This window comes from Scyliorhinus canicula, chromosome 9 (assembly GCF_902713615.1).
Source record: "Scyliorhinus canicula chromosome 9, sScyCan1.1, whole genome shotgun sequence".
In the NCBI taxonomy this organism is placed as follows: domain Eukaryota; kingdom Metazoa; phylum Chordata; class Chondrichthyes; order Carcharhiniformes; family Scyliorhinidae; genus Scyliorhinus; species Scyliorhinus canicula.
Window position 1 is genome coordinate 16332954 of NC_052154.1, and position 25103 is coordinate 16358056.

Here is a 25103-nt window from a genome sequence, read left to right on the forward strand (position 1 = left end):
TACTCCCAAGGATGCAAACATTGCTATGTAAATGCAAGTTTGTTCTTTGCTTAGATGTAGTTATATTGTTCAAATAGCAAGTTTTAGAACATAAAACCTACAGTGCAGAAGGAGGCCATTCGGCCCATCGAGTCTGCACTGACCCACTTAAGCCCTCACTTGTATCCTATCCCTGTAACCCAATAACCCCTCCCAAACTTTTTGGTCACTAAGGGCAATTTATCATGGCCAATCCACCTAACCTGCACGTCTTTGGACTGTGGGAGGAAACCGGAGCACCCGGAGGAAACCTATGCAGACATGGGGAGAGCGTGCAGACTCTGCACAGACAGTGACCCAGTGGGGAAACGAATCTGGGGGGCAAGTTGCTTTTCACGGACAATGTCGCAATCAGACGGGCGGAGGGAACGTTTGAGAACAGCATCTAGGAAGAAGAGAAAAAAACAAACATTTCGGATTTCCCGAGCTGTGTAGCCGGATGGATGTTTTACTGTCGGTGTGACATTTCCTTAAGCCAGCTGCAAAGATCCGAGACAATGGGGCGGCAGGGGGTGGGGGCTTTGAGCAGATAGTCACTGTTTTAACCAGTGAGGTCTGTGTGTGCTTGGGGAGAGGGGGTAAGGCGCTATTGAGTCAAAGGAATTGGGGGGGGGGGGGGGGTTGATTAATTATTTAACTTGCAGCTTGAGTCAGGGTAACTGAGATTTAAATTCTTCAAATGGGAGGCTTTGGGTGGAGGAATATCGAATAGTGTTAATGAGTGAGATGGAGTTGTGGAGGTAGTAGCCTCCTCCTGTGAGACTTGCAGGCTCTGTCTGTGTGTGTTTGAATGAGAGAGAGAATGAGAATTGCTTATTGTCACAAGTAGGCTTCAAATGAAGTTACTGTGAAAAGCCCCTAGTCGCCACATTCCACCGTCTGTTCGGGAAGGCTGGTATGGGAATTGAACCATGCTGCTGGCCTGCTTTCAAAGCCAGCGATTCAGCCGTATGCTAAACCAGCCCCTAAGTCTGTGTGTGTGTGTATGTGTGTGCTCAGTCCCGGGGGGGGGGGGGGGGGGGGGGGGGGGGGGGGGGGGGGGGTGAAGCTTGTAGTTTTGATGTAACTGTGTGTGTGTGTGCTCAGTCCCTGGGGGTGGGTAGGTGAAGTTTGAAGTTTTGATGAGAGTGCCTGTGTGTGTGTGTCTTTGTGTGTGTGTGTGTGTGGGGGGGGGGGGGGGCTCAGTCCCCTGGGGGTGGGGTGAGGTGAAGTTTTGAGTGTGTGTCTGTGTGTGTGTGTGTTCAGTCCCTGTGTGTGTGGGGGTGGGGGGTGGGTGCAGTTTGAAGTTTTGCTGTGTGTGTCTGTGTGTGTGTTCAGTTATTGGGGGTGGGGGGTTGAAGTTTGAAGTTTTGATGTGTGTGTATGTGTGCTGAGTCCCCTGGGGGTGGGAGGGTCTAAGTTTGAAGTTTTGGTGTGTATCTGTGTCTGTGTGTGTGTCAGCCCCTGGGGGTGGGGGTGAGTTTGAAGTTTTAATGTGAGTGTGTGTCTCAGCCCCTGGGGGGTGAGGGGGTGAAGTTTGAGGCTTTGGTGTGAGTGGGGTGTGTGTGTCTGTGTCAGCCCCTGGGGGGTGAAGTTTGAAGTTTTGGTGTGAGTATGTGTGTGTCTGTATGTGTGTGTTAGCCCCTGGGGGTGGGGGTGAAGTTTGAAGTATAGTTTTGATGTGAGGTGTGTGTCTCTGTGTGTGTCTCTGTGTCAGCCCCTGGGGGTGGGGGTGAAGTTTGAAGTTTTGGTGTGAGTATGTGTGTGTCTGTCTGTGTGTGTTAGCCCCTGGGGGTGGGGGTGAAGTTTGAAGTATAGTTTTGATGTGAGGTGTGTGTCTCTGTGTGTGTCTCTGTGTCAGCCCCTGGGGGTGGGGGTGAAGTTTGAAGTTTTGATGTGTGTGAGTGTCAGCCCCTGGGGGTGGGGGTGAAGTTTGAAGTTTTGATGTGTGTCTGTGTGTGTGTGTCAGCCCCTGGGGGTGGGGGTGAAATGTGAAGTTTTGGTGTGTGTGTCAGCCCCTGGGGGTGAAGTTTTGGTGTGTGTGTGTGTGTGTCAGCCCCTGGGGGTGAAGTTTTGGTGTGTGGGCTCTGGAAGTTTGAGTGGGAGTTGCACTGTGGCACCGTGAAGATGCCGACTCGGAGATGGCGCTGTACTGCCAGCTGGAGGAGGGGGGGGGGGGGGGGGGGGGAGCTGGGCAAAGTTTGGAGCAGCTTGTGAGAGAGATCTGAGTGTACAGTGCGGCCGGGGAGGGAGAGAGAGGGGAGGGAGGGAGAGAGAGGGGAGGGAGGGAGAGAGAGAGGGGAGGAGGGGGGGATAGCGGCACCTCCAGCAGCCAGAGCCAACCCCCCCACCCCTCAGCAGCCAGAGCCAACCCCCCCACCCCTCAGCAGCCAGAGCCAACCCCCCCACCCCTCAGCAGCCAGAGCCAACCCCCCCACCCCTCAGCAGCCAGAGCCCCCCCCCCCCCCCCCCCCAGCAGCCAGATCCACCCCCCCCCCCCCCACACACACACAGCTCCGCCAGGAGGATGAGCCACAAAGCGGCGGCTGCTCCGGTCTCCAGGAAAGAGCGGCTGATGGCAGCGATCGCGCCCGGGGAGGAGAGCTCCCTGGCCGGCGGCGCCGCCCGCTTGCACTGCTTCATCTGCGGGGGCTGGATGAGCCCCGGGCGGGAGCAGCAGCTGCAGGTCCGGGACGGCTGTGACTCGCCTTTCTTCCCCTTCCTGCTGCAGCAGGAGCCGGCTCCCGGTGCCCGGGCGGTCAGTGCCGAGGGCTGGGTGTGGGTGTGCTCCGTGTGCCGCTGCTTCCTGGGCGAACAGTGGGAGGCGTTCGAGAGGTCGCGGACCGCGGTGGACAAGCGCATGTATTGGCTGAAGAGGCCGCACCAGTGTGACAGCCGCAGGGCGCCCCAGGAGTGGAACCCCAGCTACCAGCCCGAGGGCAGCCTGGTGCAGGGCAGGGGCAGTGCCAGCCAGGACCTGCTGGACTGCTCCCTGTCCTCCCTGTCTGACCAGGACATCTCAGACCAGGAGCTGGAGCTGGACCACCTCGCCCAGCCTCCCCACCCTGGCCTGGGCACCGTCTCCGCCCGGGCACACCACCTCTCCCCTGGGCTGGCGCTGCCCTTTGGAACCCCCTCCGCCCAGGACCTGGCCAACAGCCACCAGGCTCAGCACCGGGACGCCGCCTACCTGAGGGCGATGCAAGAGGCGGATGCCGACTCCGTGCCCACGCCCGGGATGTCCCCCCACACGGCCACCAGCTCCTCGGATGAGACCCCAGGCCAGCTGACCCCATTCAAGTTCAGCGACGGCAGCAACGTCTGTGGCGGCACATCCTCGGAGGACGAGCTCAGCGTGCCTGGCAGTCGGGCAAAAGACGTCGGCCAGAACGGGGAGATCAGCGTCCAGGAGGTGGCCAGGATCAACAGACAGGTGAGGGAAGCGGGCAGCGTCATTGCGAAAGCCAGGAGTGCGGCAGCGCCCCAGGATCACTCATGTTTCATCTGCGGTGCCAGGCTGCTCCGGAATTCACAGCACAGGGTTCATGTTCAGAAGCAGGAGAGCACCTCCAGTGAGCCCTTCTTCCCCTTCCTGTGGCTTCATAACCCTCCGCCGGGAGCATGCCCGCTGAGCCCAGAGGGCAGCACCTTGATCTGTTCCTTCTGCCACGTGTCGTTAATGCAACAGTGGCAAGGCTTTGAGATGGCGAATGTGCCCGTACTGCAGAGGCTCTATGTGGTGCCCCTGAATGCTGCCGTTTTGGGCACAGTGACAAAACGCATCGGGGAGAGGGACCCGGGCGGTGGCAGGAAAACCCCTCTGTCGGGCTGCTACCTTTGTGGTGAGGATTGTGGCAGGGAGACCAGAGCTGTCCATTCTCGGAGCCTCACCGGCAACGCACGGGATAACCCCATGTACTTCCCATTCATCCGCCTCCTGCCATGCCCCCCCAATTCCAAAGCAATGTCCGAGTGTGGGGAGGTCAGCTGCTGTAGGAGATGCTACGCCGTGTTGGAGGATATGTGGGCAGCTTACACCGTGTCGGAGTGCGAGGAGTTGATCTCGTCAGCCCAGGCCTTCCTCAGGAGGTACCTACAAGTCAACGCTGGCACCTCTCATCCAAACGCAGTGGCCCGCCAGACGCTGAGGGCGGGACGCACATCTGTGTGCCTGCTATGTGGCACGGAGCTGGAACCCGGGCGGGAGTTTCAGTTGAACGTCAATCCCCCCAGCCGCCATGGCGACCATGAACCCTTCTTTCCATTCTTGGCCAGCTACCTGCGCCCAGCCCGAGCCCAGCCTGTGGATTCGACTGGCCTGGCATTTGCCTGCGTTTTGTGCTATCATGACCTGCTCGAGCAGTGGTGGCGTGGGAAGAACTCTCAGCATCCCAGCAGCCCCTGGTCCAGGCAGTACAAGGTGGACATGTTTGTCTGCTTCTTCTGCAGACAGGAGAGAAGGCGCAATCTTGGCCTCAAAACCATCACCATAAACCGACTTCCTGTCTTCTTACATGCACCGCGGGTGGCAGAAGCTCTTGTGGTGGACAATGGCGAATACTTGACAATCGGGACCTGCGAGGATTGCAGAGCTGTGGTACTGGCTGGGAACTGCCTCAAACAAGGAAGCCAAAAGGATTCTTTATTATCATCCAGTAACGCAAAGGTAAACCATTTGTTTATTTTCAGTCTGCTGGTGCCCCTGTACATTTGCCTCTGAGTTGACCTATCACTTTGGGAATAATAGTGTTGTTTTGCTGGTTTTCAGTGCCTGGCTGCCTGCTGTACTTCAAGATATCCCAAATTAATCTCAATTGATAACAACTAAAGTTGGGGACGGTAATCTTTTCATGTCACCTGGGTGTGAGACAGGTTACAACATCACTCACAAAAGCATCTTAAATCTGATCAGATGGTGCCCACCTGAGTGGGTGCCCTGACTATCTGAGAACACTTACCCAAGGAAAAGCCGAAAATTGAGCCAAGCACGTAACCTGGTGGCTGTGGTCGCACAACCAAAGCGCAGTGCCCACATGCCCGATATAAAGTGATGAAGAATTGTTGGTCCTGAAATAGAGATGGAATGTTGTGATGTTATTTGAGGTCCTGTCCCTTCAACTCGGCAGTCTTCACATTGTTTTGCTTCATTCTAGGGAATGTTCGCACGACAAGTTAGGATTGATTTTCACTACGTTTGCCTCTAACGTTTAGGACTAGGAATGGGAATTATTTTTTAAAATCAATTGAACTTGGCAAGACATATTTTACAAGTTGTAACGATGTTACTCAAAGAGTTAAGTCTCAAACTTTTATTGAGGCATTGTTGTATCAAGACAATCAACCCATGTGAGCACACTGGCACTTTGTAAGAACATGGCTATCGTCTTCGGAGGTTACTTCTGATCTCATTCTCAAAATGCTCAGATGATCCGTAACCTGTGAATATCGGGCTGACTGTTCTTTGGATTATCAAGGAAATTTGACAGCAGTTGTTGCCTGACCAATAGGACAGATGCTCTGCTACATCAGTGCTGATTGGTCATCATCCTTTTTGCCCTTGCTACAACGAACATGTGTTCCTGTTTTGTCACTTGCAGAGGAATAACCCTGTCTCACCTCAGTCATCCAAGAGGCAATACTCACTGTGTGGTAGAAGCAGCTGTGCATTATTTTGACTGAGACTGAATCAGACGGAGTTATCACTGGCATGGCAGCAAAGTGTAATGGGTGGACATGTGAAGTTTTCACAAAGCCACACAGTTAACTTGCGATTTAAAAAATATATATATCTTGCCTGCATACTCTTGGAAGTGTGAAATATCTGTCAATGTAGATCTTACTCATAACCTACTTGTGCATGAGGAGAATGTTCTGAGTCGTGAAACACTCGCGTAGTCTGAGAGGGAGAATTCAGAGAGTTGCACAAACTATGGGATATTAAGTTCCAGGGTGACTTTTTATTGTTTTTGCCTTTCACCACCAATAAGGTGCATGAGCCAGGCTACGGTGCAGTGCTGCATCACATGCAAACAATATTTTCACAATGCTGACTTTGACTCAATTTCCTTCATTGGGTCTAAGTGCTTGGCAAGTGTTTTGTTTGTTAAACATTTTTCCGACAAAGGATGTGGCCCTTCCATCTGGAAGAATGCACTTTTCTTTCCCATTAGGCATGTACCTTTCGGGAAAGCCAGCCGCTGCAAGCCCACTTCCCTGTTTCTGCACAGTGTAACCTTTAGCAAGTAGTGAAGTTTCAGATTAAATGAATGAACCAGGCAATAGGTAAATGCTACATCTTGGTGCAATTGAGCATTTTACATGAGAAGAGAGTTTTTGCATGGGAACTTGAACTTGCACAGTAGTGCAGCATACTGTATATAAAGATTAATTCATCTTCTGGGGATGTTTTACAGTTATAATTGTTCCCCTGTTTCTGCATGTTTTTAACCCTTATCCTGCACGATGGTCTCTGACAGTCTCCACCGGTTTTCCATGAGGCTTTCATTAGAATTCCCCACAAAATGAACACAGAGCATTGAATAAACAGTCTTGCTCTTTGCAGGGATTTTATAGAATCACAGAATCCCTACAGTGCAGAAGGGGACCACTCGGCCCATTGAGTCTGCACCGACCCTCCGAAAGAGCACACTACCTAGGCCCAATTCCCCGCCCTATCCCCGTAACCCCATCTAACCTTTGGATATTAAGCGGCAATTTATCGTAGCCAATCCACCTAATCTGCACATCTTTGGACTGTGGGAGGAAACCGGAGCACCCGGAGGAAACACACCAAACGCGGGGAGAAAATGCAAACTCCACACAGACAGTCGCCCAAGGCCGGAATCGAACCTGGGTCTCTGGCGCTGTGAAGCAACAATGCTAACCACTGTGCCACTAGTGAGTGACCTGGCTTTGCCTCGCCACATTGTGTACTGCCATTCCCATTCTGTGTCTTTCCTGAAAATACAATGTTTTTTTAAAAGAAATTTAGAGTACCTAATATTTTCCAATTAAGGGGCACTTTAGCGTGGCCAATCCACCTAGCCTGCACACCTTTGGGTTGTGGGGGCGAAACCCACGCAACCACGGGGAGAATGTGCAAACTCCACACGGACAGTGACCCAGAGCTGGGATCGAACCTGGGAACTCGGCGCCGTGAGACAGCAGTGCTAACCACTGCGCCACCATGCTATCCATCTGAAAATACGTTTAACTACAACAAGGCACCTAATACCTCTCTAGCAATGCAATGAAACACTGCAAGGCCTTGAATAAAATGAGGATTACACTGAAACTTGAATTACATCCAAACAGGAATAGGCCATTCAGCCCCTTCAACTTGGTTCATCATTCAATTAGATCATGGCTGGTTTGCCCTTCAACTTAATTTACCTGCCGTAGGTCCATATCCCTTGCTACTCTCATCCATCAAAATCTGTCAACTCATTCCTACAGTCATTTGCAGGAAGAGAGTTTCTAATTTGCTGCATGGCATGTTGGCAGTAGTTAGCACTGCTGCCTCGCAGCGCCAGGGACTTGCCATCGATTCCGGGCTACTGTCTGTGTGGAGGTTGCATGTTCTCCCCGTGTCTGCGTAGGTTTCCTCCGGGTGCTTTGATTCCTCCCACAGTCCAATGATATGCAGGTTAGGTGGATTGGCCATGCAAAATTGCCCATTAGTATCCAAAAGGTGTGCAGGTTAGATTACAGAGTTATTGGTAGAGGGCAGGATCGAACCTGGGACCTCGGTGCCCTGAGATAGCCATCGGTGCAGACTCGATGGGCCGAATGGCCTCCTTCTGCACTGTAAGGATTCTATTTTTTTAATCCTTTCTGGAAGGGAGAGTTGGGGGGGGGGGGGGGGGGAACATTCTTCCTAATTTCCTTCCAAAATGGTCGTACTCTAATTTTAAAATGATGTCCCTTTCCCCTCGATTTCCCCATCAGAGGAAACCTTTACCCCAAACCTACCCTATCAAGTCCTCTTTAGCAGTTGTTATCCCTCAACCAAATCATCCCTCAATCTCTTAAATTGACAAGACTGCAAACCATGTTTATGCGCTCCATCGTCATAACTGAATCCTCTGAGTCCCAGTGTAATTTTTTCCATGGCCCGTGCACACTTCCTGAGATAATAATCTTTATCAGTGTCACAAGTAGGCGTACATCAACACTGCAATGGAGTTACTGTGAGAATCCCCTCGTCGTCACACTCCGGCGCCTGTTCGGGTACACTGAGGGAGAATTCAGAATGTCCAATTCACCTAATAAGCACGTCTTTTTGGGACTTGTGGGAAGAAACCGGAGCACCCGGAGCATTGCTCTGCCCACACTGCTAACTCAGAACAGAGTGGGGATTGAACCCAGGACTTTGCGCTGTATGCTTCAGTAGCATAGCACATGGGTGCAGTTATTCGTTGAGCCTAGTGTGTCTGTGTGTGTGTGTGTGTGTGAAGTGCATCATTTGAATAAAGTGTTCCTAGGGGAGCTAAGCGTGTGTTTTGGGTGGTGGGGGTGGAGGGTATAATTGAAAAGCACGGGTGGAATAGCTGCATTCCTACATGCACAGGACAAAGGAAAAGGTATAACATTTTGGTGATATCTGGAGCATGTAATTGTGGTCTGTCACTCAAACTGCAGTGCTGAAAATGCACATCGCTCCACTGCTGAGTGGGAATGAAAATTCCAGATGTGTAGCCCTGTCTCCCACACTCTGAACCCCAGGAGTAGGGAAACAGCTGGGAACAATTATAAACAAGGCATCAGTTATACGATGATTGTCTGATTGCGGGCTTTGCTTATTTGATTTTTAAATAATTGCAAGTGTGCACAGCTATCTTTTAAGTTGTCTATTCTAAGATTACATAACTGCACCCTCTAGTGCATCTACACACAATTACACTTCAAAAGGGGTCTCAAATGTGTTATATGGTGGGAGCAGGGATTCAGAATGTGTCTCAGTACAAACATTTGAGTCAAGTATTTTTACTGAACAAAGAGCAGTGCTGATTTTGCAAAGTTTACAGAATTGTAGCCATGATTTAAAAAAAAAAGTGTTTTCAAGTCCAGTGATTTGCCACAGCTTCCTCTTTTGCAAGTTTAGCAATTGTATCAGCTCCTGGTCACCACTGTGCTAGTTCACTCCTTCATCTATTGCAGGAGACATTCGGCTTGTCATGAGACATACTTTTCTGCTGCTGTGAAGACATTTTCGGTGTTCCTCAATGCAGATTTGCGCCTGGAATTTCAGAGATTACTCAGTGCATTAAACCCTGAACACCGGACTGAAGGAGCCCATTGCATACTCGCTTGACCTAAACTACATCCCTACAGAATCCCTACAGTGCAGAAGGAGGTCATTTTGCCCATCAAGTCTGCACCGACCCTCGGAAAGTCCACCCTACCTAGGCCCACCCCCCGCCCTATCCCTGTAAACCCATAACCCCACCTAACCCTCACATATTTTGACACTAAGGGGAAATTTGTCATAGCCAATCCACCTAACGTGCACATGTTTAGACTGTGGGAGGAAACCGGAGCACCCGGAGGAAACCCACACAGACATGGGGAGAACATACAAACACAGTCACCCGAGACCGTAATTGAACTCTGGTCCCTGGCGCTTTGAGGCAGCAGTGCTAACCACTGTGCCACCCTAATCTTCGGTCCTATTCCACTTCAACTTTGCTGCGTTGTATTTTCTCTATTTCCTAATGGTGCGTCTGGTGCTTCCCTAAGGGGGGTAAAAGCATCATCTGCCATTCATCAATGCTGGCTGTTCCGTCAGAACTTCATGTTAAATTCATTCTTAATGTTAAAGTGACAGTGACAGCCATGGTTCAGGAGGCAGCAGTCTTGCCCCAGGGTCAGAACGTTATGAGTTTAAGCCCCACTTCAGGATATTTTGGATGAGACATTAACCGGAGGCGCCATCTGCTCTCTGAGGTGGACATGAAGGGCGCAATTCTCCCATTGGGAGACGGGCGCGATTCTCCGCCCCCCACGACGGGTCGGAGAATAGCGGGAGGGCCTTCCCGACATTTTTCCCGACCTCCCACTATTCCCCCCCCACGGCCGCTCCACGACATGAATCTCTGCTCGCCGTTTTTTTACGGCGAACAGCGATTCTCCCCTATCCGATGGGCCGAGTTCCCAGGCCTTTACGGCCGTTTTCACGAACTCAAACACGTCTGCGCTCACAGTTCGTGAAAACGGCCGCAAAGTGCCGTTCTCGAGAACCATGGCACTGATTGGCACGGCCGCACCACGGCCGTGCCAAGGGTGGCATGGGCCTGCGATCTGTGGTCCGAACCCCGCGCACTCTTTGTTCCTCCGCCGCCCCGCTGGATCAGTCCGCAGGGCGGCTGAGGGGCATAACGGCCTGCGCATGCGCGGGTTTCACGCATATGCGTGATGACGTCATCCGCGCATGCGTGGGTTGGAGCCGTCCAATCCGCGCATGCGCGGCTGATGTCATCGTGCACGTCAGCCGCCGTTACCCTTGGCGCGCGGGCTTAGTGAAGTTCGAAAAAGCCTGCGATGCCGAGGTTCACAGGGCCCCGCTGCTAGCCCCGACCGGGGAGCAGAATCGGGTCCTGGGAGAGGGCGCGGAGGCTGCCGTGAAACACGGCCAGTTTCACGGCAGCCTTCACGACTCTCCGCATTTGCGGAGAATCGCGCCCCAAGTCCCGACCCGGAGTGTTTCACTCTGGCGTCGGAGGCCGCTCCCAGCCCCCTATTCTCCCGCCCCCGGGGGGCTAGGAGCGGCGCCGCGTCATTTACGCGTGTAAATGACGTGGCCGGTGCCGCATAAATGACGCCACCCGCGCATGCGCAGGTTGGTCGGCGGCAAGCCGCGCATGCATGGTTACCATCCTCCCCGCGACCGCCCCGCAAGAAGATGTCGGATGGATCTGGCGGGGCGGCGGAGGAAAGAAGGTCCTCCTTCAGAGAGGCCGGCCCACCGATCGGTGGGCACCGATTGCGGGCCACTTTTGAGGCCCCCCCCCCCCCCCCCCGGTGCAAGAACACCCCTCCCCCCCACAGGCTGCACCTACCCAGCATTCCCGTGTTGTTCCCGCCGGCAGCGACCAGGTGTGGACGGCGCAAACCTGTCATGTTGGGCAGGCCGCTCGGCCCATCCGGGCTGGAGAATCGCCGCTCGCCCATTACAAACGGCGAGCGGCGATTCTCCCAGCAGCCAGCCGTGATTCTCGCCGCGCCGGTTTGGGGGGGGAGGGGGTGGGAGAATCGCGTGCGGGTGCCGGGGCGGCGTGGCGGGACTCGCTCAGCGCCCCGGCGATTCTCCCACCCGGCGTGGGGGGGTGGGGGAGAATTCCACCCGAAACGTTTCATGGCACTTTCCTGAAGATCAGGGGATTTCTTCCCTGTGTCCTGGCCAGTATTTAACACTTGACGAGCGGCACCAAAATAAATCGTTCATGCTCTTTTGTGGGAACCTGCTGTGCATTTATCAGCTACCACCCTTCCCACATTACAGCATTGGATAGAGCGGTGGGAGGTCCCGAAATCACATGAGGTGCTACATAAATGCAAATTATTTCCTTCTTTGGCTGAACTCCCCTTAGAAAAACACCAATACTTTGACATTAGTACCAATGAAACACAGCTTAAAGCTATTACTAATTAGTCAGTCATGCTTGTTCTGATTCATGATGTTGATAGATGAATCATATGCAATGCATAATTCAAGTTTCCCACCTATTCTTTTGCCATAACTGTTTGACAATTATAATACATTAATTGGTCTGATGCTCTATTTGTGGTTGACTTCATTCTGGTAACACCAACATTAATCATAACTATCATGTGCACCATGATATTCAAATCATTTATCTGATAAAAGATTTCCCAGTGTGGACATGTTAATCCTTGTTGTTTTCACGGAATGCCGATGGTTTGTTCATTGCCACCTTTCAATGATGGGACATTTATAGTGTGTGTTTGTTTATATCTATATATCTATATTATATATATATAGACATGCAAAGATTTGGGGCTGGATTCTCTGCACCCTGACGCCGAAATCACATTCGGCGACGGGAAGGAGAATCCAGTTTTCCGCATGAAATCGGGTCCGTTGCCGGTTCCACAATTCTCCGCCCCCCGAAAAGTGGCGTACTTCGATTCTCCACCACCTGAGACCATTGCCTGAAGCCCGCCTCGCTATTCTCCATCCCCGACTGGCCGAATTCCCGATGGCAAGGGCCACTCATGATCCCACCGTCTGTGATACCCGCATGGCGGCTGCGGACTCAGCCCCGGGCCGCCACAGTTGGGGGAGGGCCGATCAGAGGGAAGGAGGGGCCCTCATTCGGGACTGTTTTTTTTTGTGCGGACGGTCCTGGTCGGGCGAGCGGCCGATCGGGAGCACTATTTCCACGGTCCAAGTCTGTGTCCGCCATGGAGCATGGCGCGGCCGCTCGTGGCCGCCACCGTGTGCATGCGTGGCCTCTGACCCGGAAGTGCGGGGGGGGGGTCCGTATTGGCAGCTGCGAGCTCCACGACAGCTGTCTGCTAGCCGCCTGCAGAGCTGTGACTCTGTGGCCTTTTGACGCCAGTTTTCCTGGCGTAAAAGACCGCAGTTTTCACGACGGTGTGGGGGACACAGTCCAAAAAAGGGAGAATCCAGCCCATTGTTTTTGATGGGGATTTTGTAATCTTTCACTCCCAGCAAGGAAGCATTGCTGCCAAAGAGCGTTTATTGGAGATTGAGAACTAATTCCTGGCTAAATACCCAAAGTAGTATTTACCTTCCAAACTTGTCTCATGTCCGCGGAGAGCTTTACCACATTCAGATGAAATTTAGTTGGATACGTTTAAGCCACTAAAATAGGAGCAATTTGAGCTGATGGAGTAAGGAGTATGTCAGAATAAGAAAGTGTGCTGGGTCAATAAGGTTATTTCCATAGGCCATTGATACTAATTTACAGAATAAACCTGGTGATAACATTGAGGTAACGGCAGTATAATTACCCTGCATATTACTGTATTATTACCCTGGGCTTTATATGTTAAAATGCGCGTGTAATTCTGTATCCAGTCTGAGGTCTCTTTGTCTCCTAATGCCCCTCGTTTGATTTGAAGCCCAAGAATATCAGACTAGGAGTGTGTTCCTCGGTTGTTTTAAGCACCCATTTACACCTTACAGTGGCAGGGTGACTGATTGGTCGAAGGTCTGAAGGTCCTAGGTTCCGTTCCCACGGAGACTTGAGTGCGGCACGGTCGGACAGTGGTTGGCACTGTTGCTTCACCGCACCAGGGACCCCGGGTTCGATTCCCGGCTTGGGTCACTGTCTGTGTGGAATGTGAACATTCTCCCCGTGTCTGCGTGGGTTTCCTCCGGGTGCTCCGGTTTCCTCCCACAAGTCCCGAAAGACGTGCTTGTTCGGTGAATTGGACATTTTAAATTCTCCCCCAATGTATCCAAACAGGTGCCGGGGTGTGGCGACTAGGGGATTTTCACAGTAGCTTCATTGCAACGTTAATGTAAGCCTCCTTGTGACAATAAAGATGATTATTATTAACCCTGGCTGGCATTTCAGTGGGGCAGTGAGAGAGTGGTGCACTGCCTGAAGGACTCTTTGAGATGTCATCCTGAGGGTGGGTAGGGAATAAACAGAGAGCCTGGAGATGAGGGAGGGAGGCTACTTATTGTGATCAGTCAGACATCTAGCCCCAGAATTCCTGATGCCAGCACTTATAACTCACATAATGGATGCATGGGAACAGTTTCAAATTTGAAACCACAATTTCAGATTCACTTAAGTTTTATGATGTAATTTGAGCCTCTTGATTTGATTACTGTCTTGTAATCATTCTGAGCGAGCAATTGCTCTCTCCTTTATATCCCTGTATATGATATGAACCAACTTCCCAGAAGGCAAAATAATCACGGCATTTACAGTGCGGAAACCGGGATGAGTGTCAGCTACCCCGCCAAGCATGTAACCCAGGAGGGATGAAGCTACAGGTGTGGAATGTTCAGTCGATTGTATAAACATCAGAAGCCAGTTGGTGGAATCATCAGATCGGCAATATTCTGAGCAGCCAGCTCTCCCCTCTTTTTAAGGGTGTCTTTTTGTAGGGAACATAGAATCCCTACACAGAAGGAGGCCATTCAGCCCATCGCGTCTGCACTGACCCTTCGAAAGGCCACCGCACCTAGGCCCACTCCCCCGCAATCCCACCCAAACTTTGGACACTTAAGGGGCAATTTAGCCCGGCCAATCCCACCTAACCCGCGCACCTTTTGGACTGTGGGAGGAATCCGGAGCACCCGGAGGAAACCTTCGCAGGAACGGGGAGAACGTGCAAACTGCACACAGACAATCGCCCGAGGTCAAATTGAACCCGTGTCCCAGGGGCTAATGTGAGTGGGCCATTCAGCCCCTCGACCCTTCTCCGCCATTCAGATAGATCAGGGCTGATGTATACCTCAACTCCGGTTATCTACTTTAGCTCCATAGCTCTTGATGGATTTCTTTGTTGGGAAAGGCTCTTGAGTCTTGAAAGCTCCAATTGTCACAGTACCCACTGTCTTTTAGCAAAGTATTCCAGATTTCCAAGGTCCTTGGGGGATCTGCTCCCTGATTTCCGCCCTGAATTGCCTGTTTTTATGGTCGTGTTCCCTTGCGAATGAAGCTATCGGCCAAAATATAACATGGTCACCAATTAATCTATTTGAGGAGAAACCTCTTTACCCAGGGGGCGTTTAGAAAGTGGAATTTGCGACCACGTAGAGCAATTGAGGCGAAACGCAGAGATGCATTTAAAGGGAAGTTATAAAAGGACATGAGCGAGAAAGGTTACGAGAACATTTAGAGATAGTTTTAGAGGTGCCTCCTGTGGTGCATAAACAATGGCATTGACCAGTTGGGCTGAATGGTCTCTTTCTGGGCGATAAGTTCTATGTGGCTTGTATCTATAGGCTGGGTTTTCCTTGTGTGCTTCTGAACGCTGCCGTCAAGCTCAAGTGGAGGTAGGAACCCACATTGTTTGGAAAACGGTCACTCATGGATACTTTCCCCAGAGTGGCCAATTAATGCCCAGAGGGTAGGTTCCTGCATCCAATGAAGATCGGTGGGCGGGCTCTTGAAGCCAGCAAGCCAATCAGAGGCCTTCAAGCTTGAAAGAAACAACAGACTGCAATGGCAGGTAAATAAGGGAGAGGGAGCTTTGAAATGGAGGCATCCTCCAATTATTGTTAAGTTAAAAATGGCCTTTGCAGTTAGGCCATTACTGAGGGGTGGGAGTGGGGAAGAACCCTCCCTAGAATGGCCTGTGGCTGCTGCTGCACCCAGGCAAGGAGGGAGAACCTCGAAAGTCTGCTTGGAGCATTGGCCCTGTGGCTTGTTGCTGGGAGAAGGCATCCTCCAGGTAATTAAGCTGGAAAATCCCAGTCAACATCCTTTGCATCGCCCTGAAGTGGCCATTAATAAGCTGAATTGACTGCTCTCCCACGTGTGGGTGGGTAGCCCTGCTGACCTCCCCCACGCTGGGTTGGGAGATGACAGCCACTCTATTTCGAGCACCCATTTGCCCCTGTTCCCGGCCCCGACAAGGGCTAAAAGTCAAGCTGTATGATTGAATTTTTGCACCATTTTTGACCGGTCTCCAAAGAGGCACACTGGAGTAGTCAGAATGACTCACCAGGCCGTTTAAAAAGATTTGATTTCTCTATTTTTTTTTCCCTTCCTGAGTTTCCATTTGGCAAGGCGCCCTGGCCAAGCTTGTAAAAGCCACCATGCGAGGAATTGGGACCCCAGATTGCCAACCCAGTGACTTGTGGTGTAGCTCATTTGATGATGCTTCATCGGATTTTCTGAGTTGCTGTTTATTGACTCTGATGCTTATACACACACACACACACCAATATGTATAAAAGTTTAAAAGACGAGAAGCCTAAATATGTATGATAAATATTTAGTACTGACCTATCAACAAGGTCACAAAAAATATTATTCGGGTGAAGTTGGAAAAGTTAGCCTTTACTTTAGTTATTATTAGTTTCTGTCCCTCTTTGAAACTATCTGGTGGTTGCGGAGAAAGGTTATTAAGTGCATTCAGCGCTGCCTGAGCTGTGAGCTGTCAGAGGGGCACAGCTTGTGATGCAGAGAGAGCCAAACAGTAAGTGAAGATTGAAAAGGAAGTTGCTGAGCCCGGTTCAGCTGCCTTTCCCCTTTTCGAATTCTGAAAATATTTCACTGGAGATTTTATCCGTTGTGCATATCTCAGCAGTGATGGGTATTTCATTGGCAACCTCTGTTCCACGAAGTTGAAAGGATGTTTGTGTGGAACGTGGCAGTGGCACGGGAGGGGGCAGGTTTCCTGACGCTGGAGGCACAGAGAGGACTGCACTAGGGTGAGCCGCGATGGTCCGACTCTGCATCTGAAGCCAGCCAGGATTGCATAACACTGACATGGGGGAGCGGATTTTCCAAATCAGGGCAAACAGCCTCATTCAGCAGCCTTGCGCATCAGGGAGCAATGGGTTTTCTTCTCCTGACTTGCCATCCATTCTGGAGGCCTCAGATTTGGAAAATTGACCTTGAGCTTAAATGGTCTTAAAGGGCTGCACGGTAGCACAAGTGGCTAGCACTGTGTCTTCACAGCGCCAGGGTCCAAGGTTCGATTCCCCACTGTGCGGAGTCTGCACGTTCAAACCGTGTGTGGGTTTCCTCCAAAGATGTGCGGGTTAGGTGGATTGGCCATGCTAAATTGCCCTTAGTGTCCAAAAAGTTAGGAGGGGTTATTGGGTTATGGGGATAGGGTGGAAGTGAGGGCTTAAGTGGGTCGGTGCAGACTCGAGTTGCCAACTGGCCTCTTTCTGCACTCAATGTTCTATGTATGTCTCGAGGGATCTGCCTCTATTCCCCCATTCCATCAACTAAACCTGACATGGCCCAAGTTACGGGTGGGGAGCCTGCAAAGAGACAGTTTGCATGAGGTCTTATTTGTAACCTCCTGAGATTGATGCCTTGTTCTTGAAAGGTGTGGGTTCAAGTCCTGCCCCAGAGTGTGGGCTCACAATCCAGGCTGAATCTCCAGAGCAGTACTGAGTGACTGCAGCAGTGTTAGAAAAATAATCCCGTGGTACTGTTCAAACACAAGTGGTGAGATCCCTGGGTTCTTTGCCAATATAACTTCCAGTCATTGCCTTTCTCCTTGTGGAATCTTTCTGTGTGTCAAACGGCTGCTACATTTTCCTGCACAACAAAAGTCACGTTATTTTAAAGTAGTTCATTGAAGCACTTAAAGATTTTTGATGAAACTATATTACACCGAGGCAAATCTTCCACCTTTGGGTGGCAAAACTAAATTCATGGCTTGTGTATTATTGTTCTATGTTTTGCTTTCAACATGATTAACTTTTCATGTGTTATTTCCTTACTTATACATGGAATACCTACAGTGCAGAAGGAGTCCATTCGGCCCATTGGGTTTGCACCAACCCTCTGACAGAGTACCCTACTGAGACCCAATCCTCCAGCCTATCCCCATAACCCCACCTAGGGGCAATTTAGCAGGGCCAGTCTAACTAACCTGCATATCTTTGAATGTGGGAGGAAACTGGAGCACCCGGAGGAAACCCACTCAGACACGGGAAGAATGTGCAAACTCCATACAGTCACCTGAGTTCGGATTCGAACCTGGGTCCCTGGTGCTGTGAGGCAGCAGTGCTAAAGTCTGTGCACCATGCCGCCCACATTGTTTTTCGTTTGAATTCTCCGTCCTTTGCTGTACTCTGTCTTACCGTTTCATTATGCAGTGGCTTAATCCAATGTTCTATGGAACTTGTGGTTCTAGTATTGCTGTATCATAGGCCATCAACATCAAATGTAATACTGGATAACGCCAATTTAATATCACAGACTAAAACCTTATTGCTTTCATGGTAAGGGTGAAAGTCAGGATCTTCTGCTGCTGGAAGTAGTTGCTGGTTTAGCTCAGTGGGCTAGACAGCTGGTTTGTAATGCAGAACAACGCCAGCAGCACGGGTTAAATTCCCATACCGGCTTACCCGAACAGGTGCCAGCATGTGACGACTAGGGGCTTTTCACAGTAACTTCATAATGTGACAATGAAAGATTGTTATTATTATTATTATTATTATTATTATTATTAATAATTATTGCCTCAAGTCATTTCAGTTTGTGAATGAGATGGAATGCAATCATAATGGTGCCTTACTAATGGTGGTTCACCTCCTTTAGTCTGTTTGCCTATTAAAAAATGAGCCTCAAAAACTAATGATGAGATTTCAATGAAACTTGGTACACAGATAAGGAATGACCCCAGGAAAAACTGATCAGGTTTTTGGCGAAGATCCAGATCACGATCCTGGAATTTTATAAAACATTAAACATTCTGAGATTGGGCAAATTGACTTCATTTAAATAGAATGCTGTGGATTATCTAAATTGCTGTGGTACAATTTGTCAAGTTGTGAGCAGGGTTTTCAGAGCAGGCTGTCGGACATGAATTGGCTTGAAGCTTCCTTAGTGAGATTTCTTTTTTCAACTTTGTAGTTAAAGCATCATCCAGGCAGGGAAAACATTTTTTTTTTCAAAAAATATACTTTATTCATAAAACCTATAATAAACATGACAGAACATTTTGAATTGTCTTGACTGTACATTTCCATCAAAGTTACACATTCCCTTGACTTTCTTCCAATCAATTGGATGACATTATACACATATCCCTCTTTACGTTACAATTCTTTCTTAAATATTTACATGGTCATGTTTCTTTTATAGATTGGAGTGTTAATGCCCCATACCGAGGGGTTTTACACTGTTACCCACCCTTCAGTGTACATTTGGTTAGACCTTACACAGTGGTCTTTCCCCATTGCGCTTTGGCGGCAACTGCCCCAAGTTTGAGTGCGTCCTTCAGCACGTAGTCCTGGACCTTGGAATGTGCCAGTCTGTAACACTAGTCGAGGACAATTCTTTGCACTGGAAGATCAGCAAGTTACTGGCAGACCAAAGAGCGTCTTTCACCGAGTTGATGACCTTCCAGCAGCAGTTGATCTTTGTTTCGGTGTGTGTCCCTGGAAACAGTCCGTAGAGCACAGAGTCCTGTGTCACAGAGCTGCTCGGGATGAACCTTGACAAATCCCACTGCATCTCTCTCCAGACCTTCTTTGCACAGGCACATTCCACAAGGAGGTGGGTGACTGTCTCATTTCCCCCACAGCCACTCCGAGGGCAGCGTGCAACGGTGCTGAGCCTTCGGGTGTACATGAAGAATCTGACGGGGAGGGCCCTTCTCACCACCAGCCGAGCTAGGTCTTGGTGCTTGTTTCAAAGTTCTGATGATAAGGCGTTCTGCCAGATGACTCTGACAGTCTGCTCAGGGAACCATCCAACGTCCTCCACAGTCTCCTTTTCCCTGAGGGCCTCGAGGACATTACGTGCAGACCACTGCTTCATTGCCTTGTGGTCAAAGGTGTTTTCCTTCAGAAATTTTTCCACGAGGGTCAGGTGGTATGGCACGGTCCAACTACTTGGAGCGTTCCGCGGTAATGAGGCCAGGCCCATCCTTCGTAACACCGGGGACAGGTAGAACCTCAGTATGTAGTGACACTTGGTGTTTGCATACCGGGGGTCTACGCACAGCTTGATGCAGCTGCACACAAAGGTGGCCATCAGGATGAGGGAGACGTTGGGTACGTTCCTCCCTCCTTTATCCAGAGGTGTGTACATGGTGTCCCTTCGGACACGGTTCATCTTGGATCTCCAGATCAATTTGAAGATGGCCTGGGTGACTGCTGCGGCGTAGGGTCGGGTAATGGGCCAGACCTGCGCTACGTGCAGTAGCACCGAGAGTACCTCACAACTGATGACCAGGGTTTTGCCCGCAATGGAGAGGGAGCATTGCTCCCACCAGCCCAGTTTCTGTCTTACCTTGGCAATGCGCTCCTCCCAGTTTTTGGTGCACGCCCCAGCCGTTACATTGATGATTTGGAGTTGGGGACCAAGGGCAATGTGTCCAAGTTTGCAGATGACACGAAGATGAGTGGTAAAGCGAAAAGTGCAGAGGATACTGGAAGTCTGCAGAGGGATTTGGATAGGTTAAGTGAATGGGCTCGGGTCTGGCAGATGGAATACAATGTTGACAAATGTGAGGTTATCCATTTTGGTAGGAATAACAGCAAACGGGATTATTATTTAAACGATAAAATATTAAAGCATGCCGCTGTTCAGAGAGACTTGGGTGTGCTAGTGCATGAGTCACAGAAGGTTGGTTTACAAGTGCAACAGGTGATTAAGAAGGCAAATGGAATTTTGTCCTTCATTGCTAGAGGGATGGAGTTTAAGACTAGGGAGGTTATGTTGCAATTGTATAAGGTGTTAGTGCGGCCACACCTGGAGTATTGTGTTCAGTTTTGGTCTCCTTACTTGAGAAAGGACGTACTGGCGCTGGAGGGTGTGCAGAGGAGATTCACTAGGTTAATCCCAGAGCTGAAGGGGTTGGATTATGAGGAGAGGTTGAGTAGACTGGGACTGTACTCGTTGGAATTTAGAAGGATGAGGGGGGATCTTATAGAAACATTTAAAATTATGAAGGGAATAGATAGGATAGATGCGGGCAGGTTGTTTCCACTGGCGGGTGACAGCAGAACTAGGGGGCATAGCCTCAAAATAAGGGGAAGTAGATTTAGAACTGAGTTTAGGAGGAACTTCTTCACCCAAAGGGTTGTGAATCTATGGAATTCCTTGCCCAGTGAAGCAGTTGAGGCTCCTTCATTACATGTTTTTAAGGTAAAGATAGATAGTTTTTTGAAGAATAAAGGGATTAAGGGTTATGGTGTTCGGGCCGGAAAGTGGAGCTGAGTCCACAAAAGATCAGCCATGATCTAATTGAATGGCGGAGCAGGCTCGAGGGGCCAGATGGCCTACTCCTGCTCCTATTTCTTATGTTCTTATGTTCCGAACCATATCCCCAGCATCTTCAGGTAGTCTGGCCTGACAGTGAAGGGACACAAAAACTGGCCCTTCTCAGCACAATATTCCAGAAAGAGCTGCACAATTATAATAACATTGAGTGAACACAACGCAGCGGAGAAATGCACACTATTGAGTGCCCTCTTCACTTGTTGGTAAGTCTAGTCTCAATTATTTTAATTTTTCTCCCCATTCTACCAAAGTGCTTTGGGATGTGCCTCCAGATTTGAAGGTATTATGATGTTGCTTTCTTATAGTTAAGAACAGAAACGATTAGCACAGGAGCAGAGGATGCTGGGAAAACTCAGCAGGCCTGGCAGCATCTGTAAGGAGAGAAAGCAGAGGTAACGTTTCGAGTCCGCTTGGCTCTTCATCAGAATCGAAGAGAGGGAGGATGAGACAGGTATTAAAGTGTAGCCGTGAGAAATTGCAACAAAATGTCGCAACTTTAAGAACAAAAATCAGAGTTCCTGGTGTGGGAGGGGGAGGGCGAGTTGCATTGAAGCACTACATGTGTGGAATATTTTTTAAAATGGGGTTTAAGATGGAGGAGAAAGGTCACAGTCTAAAGCTGCTGAACTCAACGCTGCAACATTCCAAACCGCAAGATGGGGTGCTGTTCCTCCAGCTTACACTGGCCTTCACTGGAGCAATGCAGACATGAGAGCACAGTCTATTAGCACAGACTCTTTGCTGAAATGGTACAGCTGCTGAAGGCATTGAAGCTGCTGGAGACAGATCCATTCACAATAGGAATACAGCTGGTTTTATCTGTGAACTCTGTGACCTGCGATGGGGGTAGGAGGGGTCAGAGGGCGAGGTGAGGTGGGGAAGGTCATTCCAATTGGTCTCCGTGTCCACAGGAAAGGAAGGAGAAAATTCAACCCACAAAGACTTTTATTGTGTGGGAGTGCTCATGTGTGAATGACACATATTAATCCTGGCTAGTACAAAATAACTTGTCAACCTCACCTCCAGGACTCACTCATCACCAACCAGTGTGGCGAGACATTTTTATTTATTTATTTCAGGGGTTTGAGCACCGATGGCAAGACTGACCTTTATTACCCACCCTAATTGCTCTTGAGAAGGTGGTGGTCTTTTTGAACCGTTGCAGTCCATGTGGTATAGGTACACCCACAATGCTGTTAGGGAGGGAACTCCAGGATTTGGACCCAGTGACAGTGAAGGAACGGCAAAGTGCAAATCAGGATGGTGTGTGTCTTCCAGGGGAAATTGCAGGTGGTGGTGTTCCCATGTGTCTGCTGCCCTTGTCCTTCTAGATGTTAGAGGTTGCAGGTTTTGAGGGTGCCTTTGGAAGCAGCCTTAGTGAGTTGCTGCAGGGCATCTTGTACCCACTCCTGCCACTGTGCTTCCCTGCTGGAGGGAGGGAATGGTTAAAGTGGTAGATGGAATATCAATCAGGTGGGTTGCTTTGTCTTGGGTAATTATGAGCTTAAGGGGGCAGCGCGGTAGCATGGTGGTTAGCATAAATGCTTCACAGCTCCAGGGTCCCAGGTTCGATTCCCGGCTGTGCGGAGTCTGCACGTCATCCCCGTGTGTGCGTGGGTTTTCTCCGGGCGCTCCGGTTTCCTCCCACAGTCCAAAGATGTGCAGGTTAGGTGGATTGGCCATGCTAAATTGCCCGTAGTGTCCTAAAAAGTAAGGTTAAGGGGGGGTTGTTGGGTTACGGGTATAGGGTGGATACGTGGGTTTGAGTAGAGTGATCATTGCTCGGCACAACATTGAGGGCTGAAGGGCCTGTTCTCTGCTGTACTGTTCTATGTTCTAAGAGTGTTGTTGGAGTTGCTCTCATCCAGGCAAGTGGAGAATATTCCATCACACTCCTGAATTGTGTATTGTAGATGGTGGTCAGATTTTGGGGAATGAGGAAGTGAGTTACCTGTCGCAGAATTCCCAGCCTCTGACCTGGGGCGAAATTCTCACAGCAGGGTCGGAGAATCGCCGAAAATCCCACCCCCGCCGTGGCAAAGATTCTCCGCCACCCTGGAAGTGGCGGCGGCAGGAATCTCGCCACTCCGATCGGAGAGGCCCCTGCGGTGATTCTCCGGCCCGGATGGGCCGAAGTCCCGCCGCTGGGAGACCTCTCCCGCTGCCGAGGTTTGAACCACCTCTGGAATGGCGGGATCAGCGGCGCGAGCGGGCCACGGGGTCCTGGGGGTGGCGGGGGGCGATCGAACCCCGGGGGTGCCCCCACGGTGGCCTGGCCCGCGATCGGGGCCCCCCCGCTCAGACTCCGGGCCAGTGCCCTGGGTGCACTATTTACCTCCGCGGCCGCCACGGCCTTCGCCATGGCGGAAGCGGAAGAGAACGCCACATCGTGCATGCACCGGCAGTGACGCCACTGCCGGCGCATGCGCTGACTGGCAAAAACCTTTCGGCCAGCCCCGCTGCCGGGGACGCCGGTTTTTTGCGCCAGTCTTCTGGTGGGTCACAGATCGTGTGGAGTTTGCACATTCTCCCCGTGTTTGTGTGGGTTTCGCCCCCACAACCCAAAAGGTGTACAGGGAGGTGGATTGGCCACGTTAAATTGCCCGTTAATTGGAAAAAAAAGAATTGGGTATTCTAAATTTATAAAAAAAAGATGCTCCTTAAAACCTACTTCTTTGGCCAGTATCAAATTTAGTTTTATAAAGCTTTCTGAGAGGACGTTGGAATATTTTAATTTGTTGAAGGAGCTATATAAATATATTGCTGTTGTTGTTGATCCCTGATTTGCAGGTAGTTTCTGATGAACATGCTTGTTTAGTGAGGGTTGATGGAGGATCTTGTGTTTATGTAGCTAACTCCCGGTCAATGTTCCCGATGGCCCAAATTGTCCACCCATTGTTTCACCAGGTATGAGAGAGCGGCGGCCGACTGCACTGATTTGCGAACCTACGCAGTGACCCGCCCGCCATCAGCACTCACGAGGTCCTGCGTGACTGCACTTTGGTGCCAAGTTATTTGATCTCAGTGACCAGATATTGGTCTTAGTGGCTCGGGCGAGGGGAGAGAGAGTTTGGCCCCTTGTGCCTCCTTATTACACCCTGGATAAAGTCATGAAAAGTCCACAGAAACAGGCCGTTTGGCCCAACCACTCTTTGCCTGGGTTTAACCTGCGCATGAACCTTTGCCACTCCACTTCATATCACTTGACCAACATATCCTCCTGTCCCTTTCTCCCTTGTGTAATCTAGCTTCCTCTTAAATCTATCGATGCTATTTGCATCAATTAGTCCCTGTGGTAGCAAGATCCCACTCTAACCACTCTCTTAATAAAGAGGTTGCTTCTGAATTCCCTAGAGTTTATTAGCGACTCTTGTGTGCTGTGCCACCAGGATTTCATCTCCCACTACAAGTAAAATAATTTTCTTTACGTGTATCTGATTGAAGTTTACTATAATTGTAAAAAAAAACTCTATCTTCAGCCTGTTCCCTTTTCTGTAGAAGAGCCCCAGCCTGTTCAGAGTTGAAGCCTAGTCACAGATTAATTGCCCACCTTGTAAGAGGAAGATTGTCTGCTAACCAAAGTTCTCTTTCCCCAGATGCCTTTGTTAAACACACTTCCTTGATGTTTGTTTAATTTCCAGTCTTTTTCTGAAATCTCCTCTCCCTTCTCGCTTCACTAGCCAAGGTATTGATTCCTGGCTGTGGTATGGTTCCATGGGCTTAAATGCCCTTTATTACACCTCTACCTGGTCGCACAGTGACCACCAACTCACGGAAAAGGTGGGGGAGTGGGACCAGGTCAATTGCTCGTGCAGAGAGTCATCACAGACAGGATAGGCCGAATGGCCTCCTGTACTGCAACCATTCGCACAGTTTTACTTTCTGACAAGTTCTTGAGGTTCAGTAGATTAACGCGGGTGACAAATTGAACTTGCATTTCTGATGCCAATAACTTCTGAAAGAAAGACTTGTCCCATCGAAAAGTAATGCGGGATTATTAACTCTGGCCAATGGCCTGTCTCTGTGTTGTCTAACATGACAGAATAACAACACTGTTGTTAATATCTTTTTTTTTTTTTTTTAAATTTAGATTAGCCAATTATTTTTTCCAATTAAGGGGCAATTTAGCGTGGCCAATCCACCTGCTCTGCACATTTT

General features: G+C 50.1%; 1 protein-coding gene across 4 annotated transcripts in view; it reads left to right on the forward strand.

Annotated features, from left to right (window-relative positions):
* Positions 1–2545: 2545 nt before the first annotated feature.
* Positions 2546–25103, forward strand: part of gse1 (Gse1 coiled-coil protein) — a 663550-nt gene continuing 640992 nt past the window's right edge. For 3 of the 4 annotated variants that reach the window (XM_038806274.1, XM_038806276.1, XM_038806275.1), the window contains exon 1: positions 2546–4684. In XM_038806274.1, the coding sequence (XP_038662202.1) occupies positions 2546–4684 (2139 nt within the window). Of the gene's footprint in view, positions 4685–21105; positions 21149–25103 lie in introns of those variants that run through there. The other variant, XM_038806277.1, reaches the window with a different exon arrangement.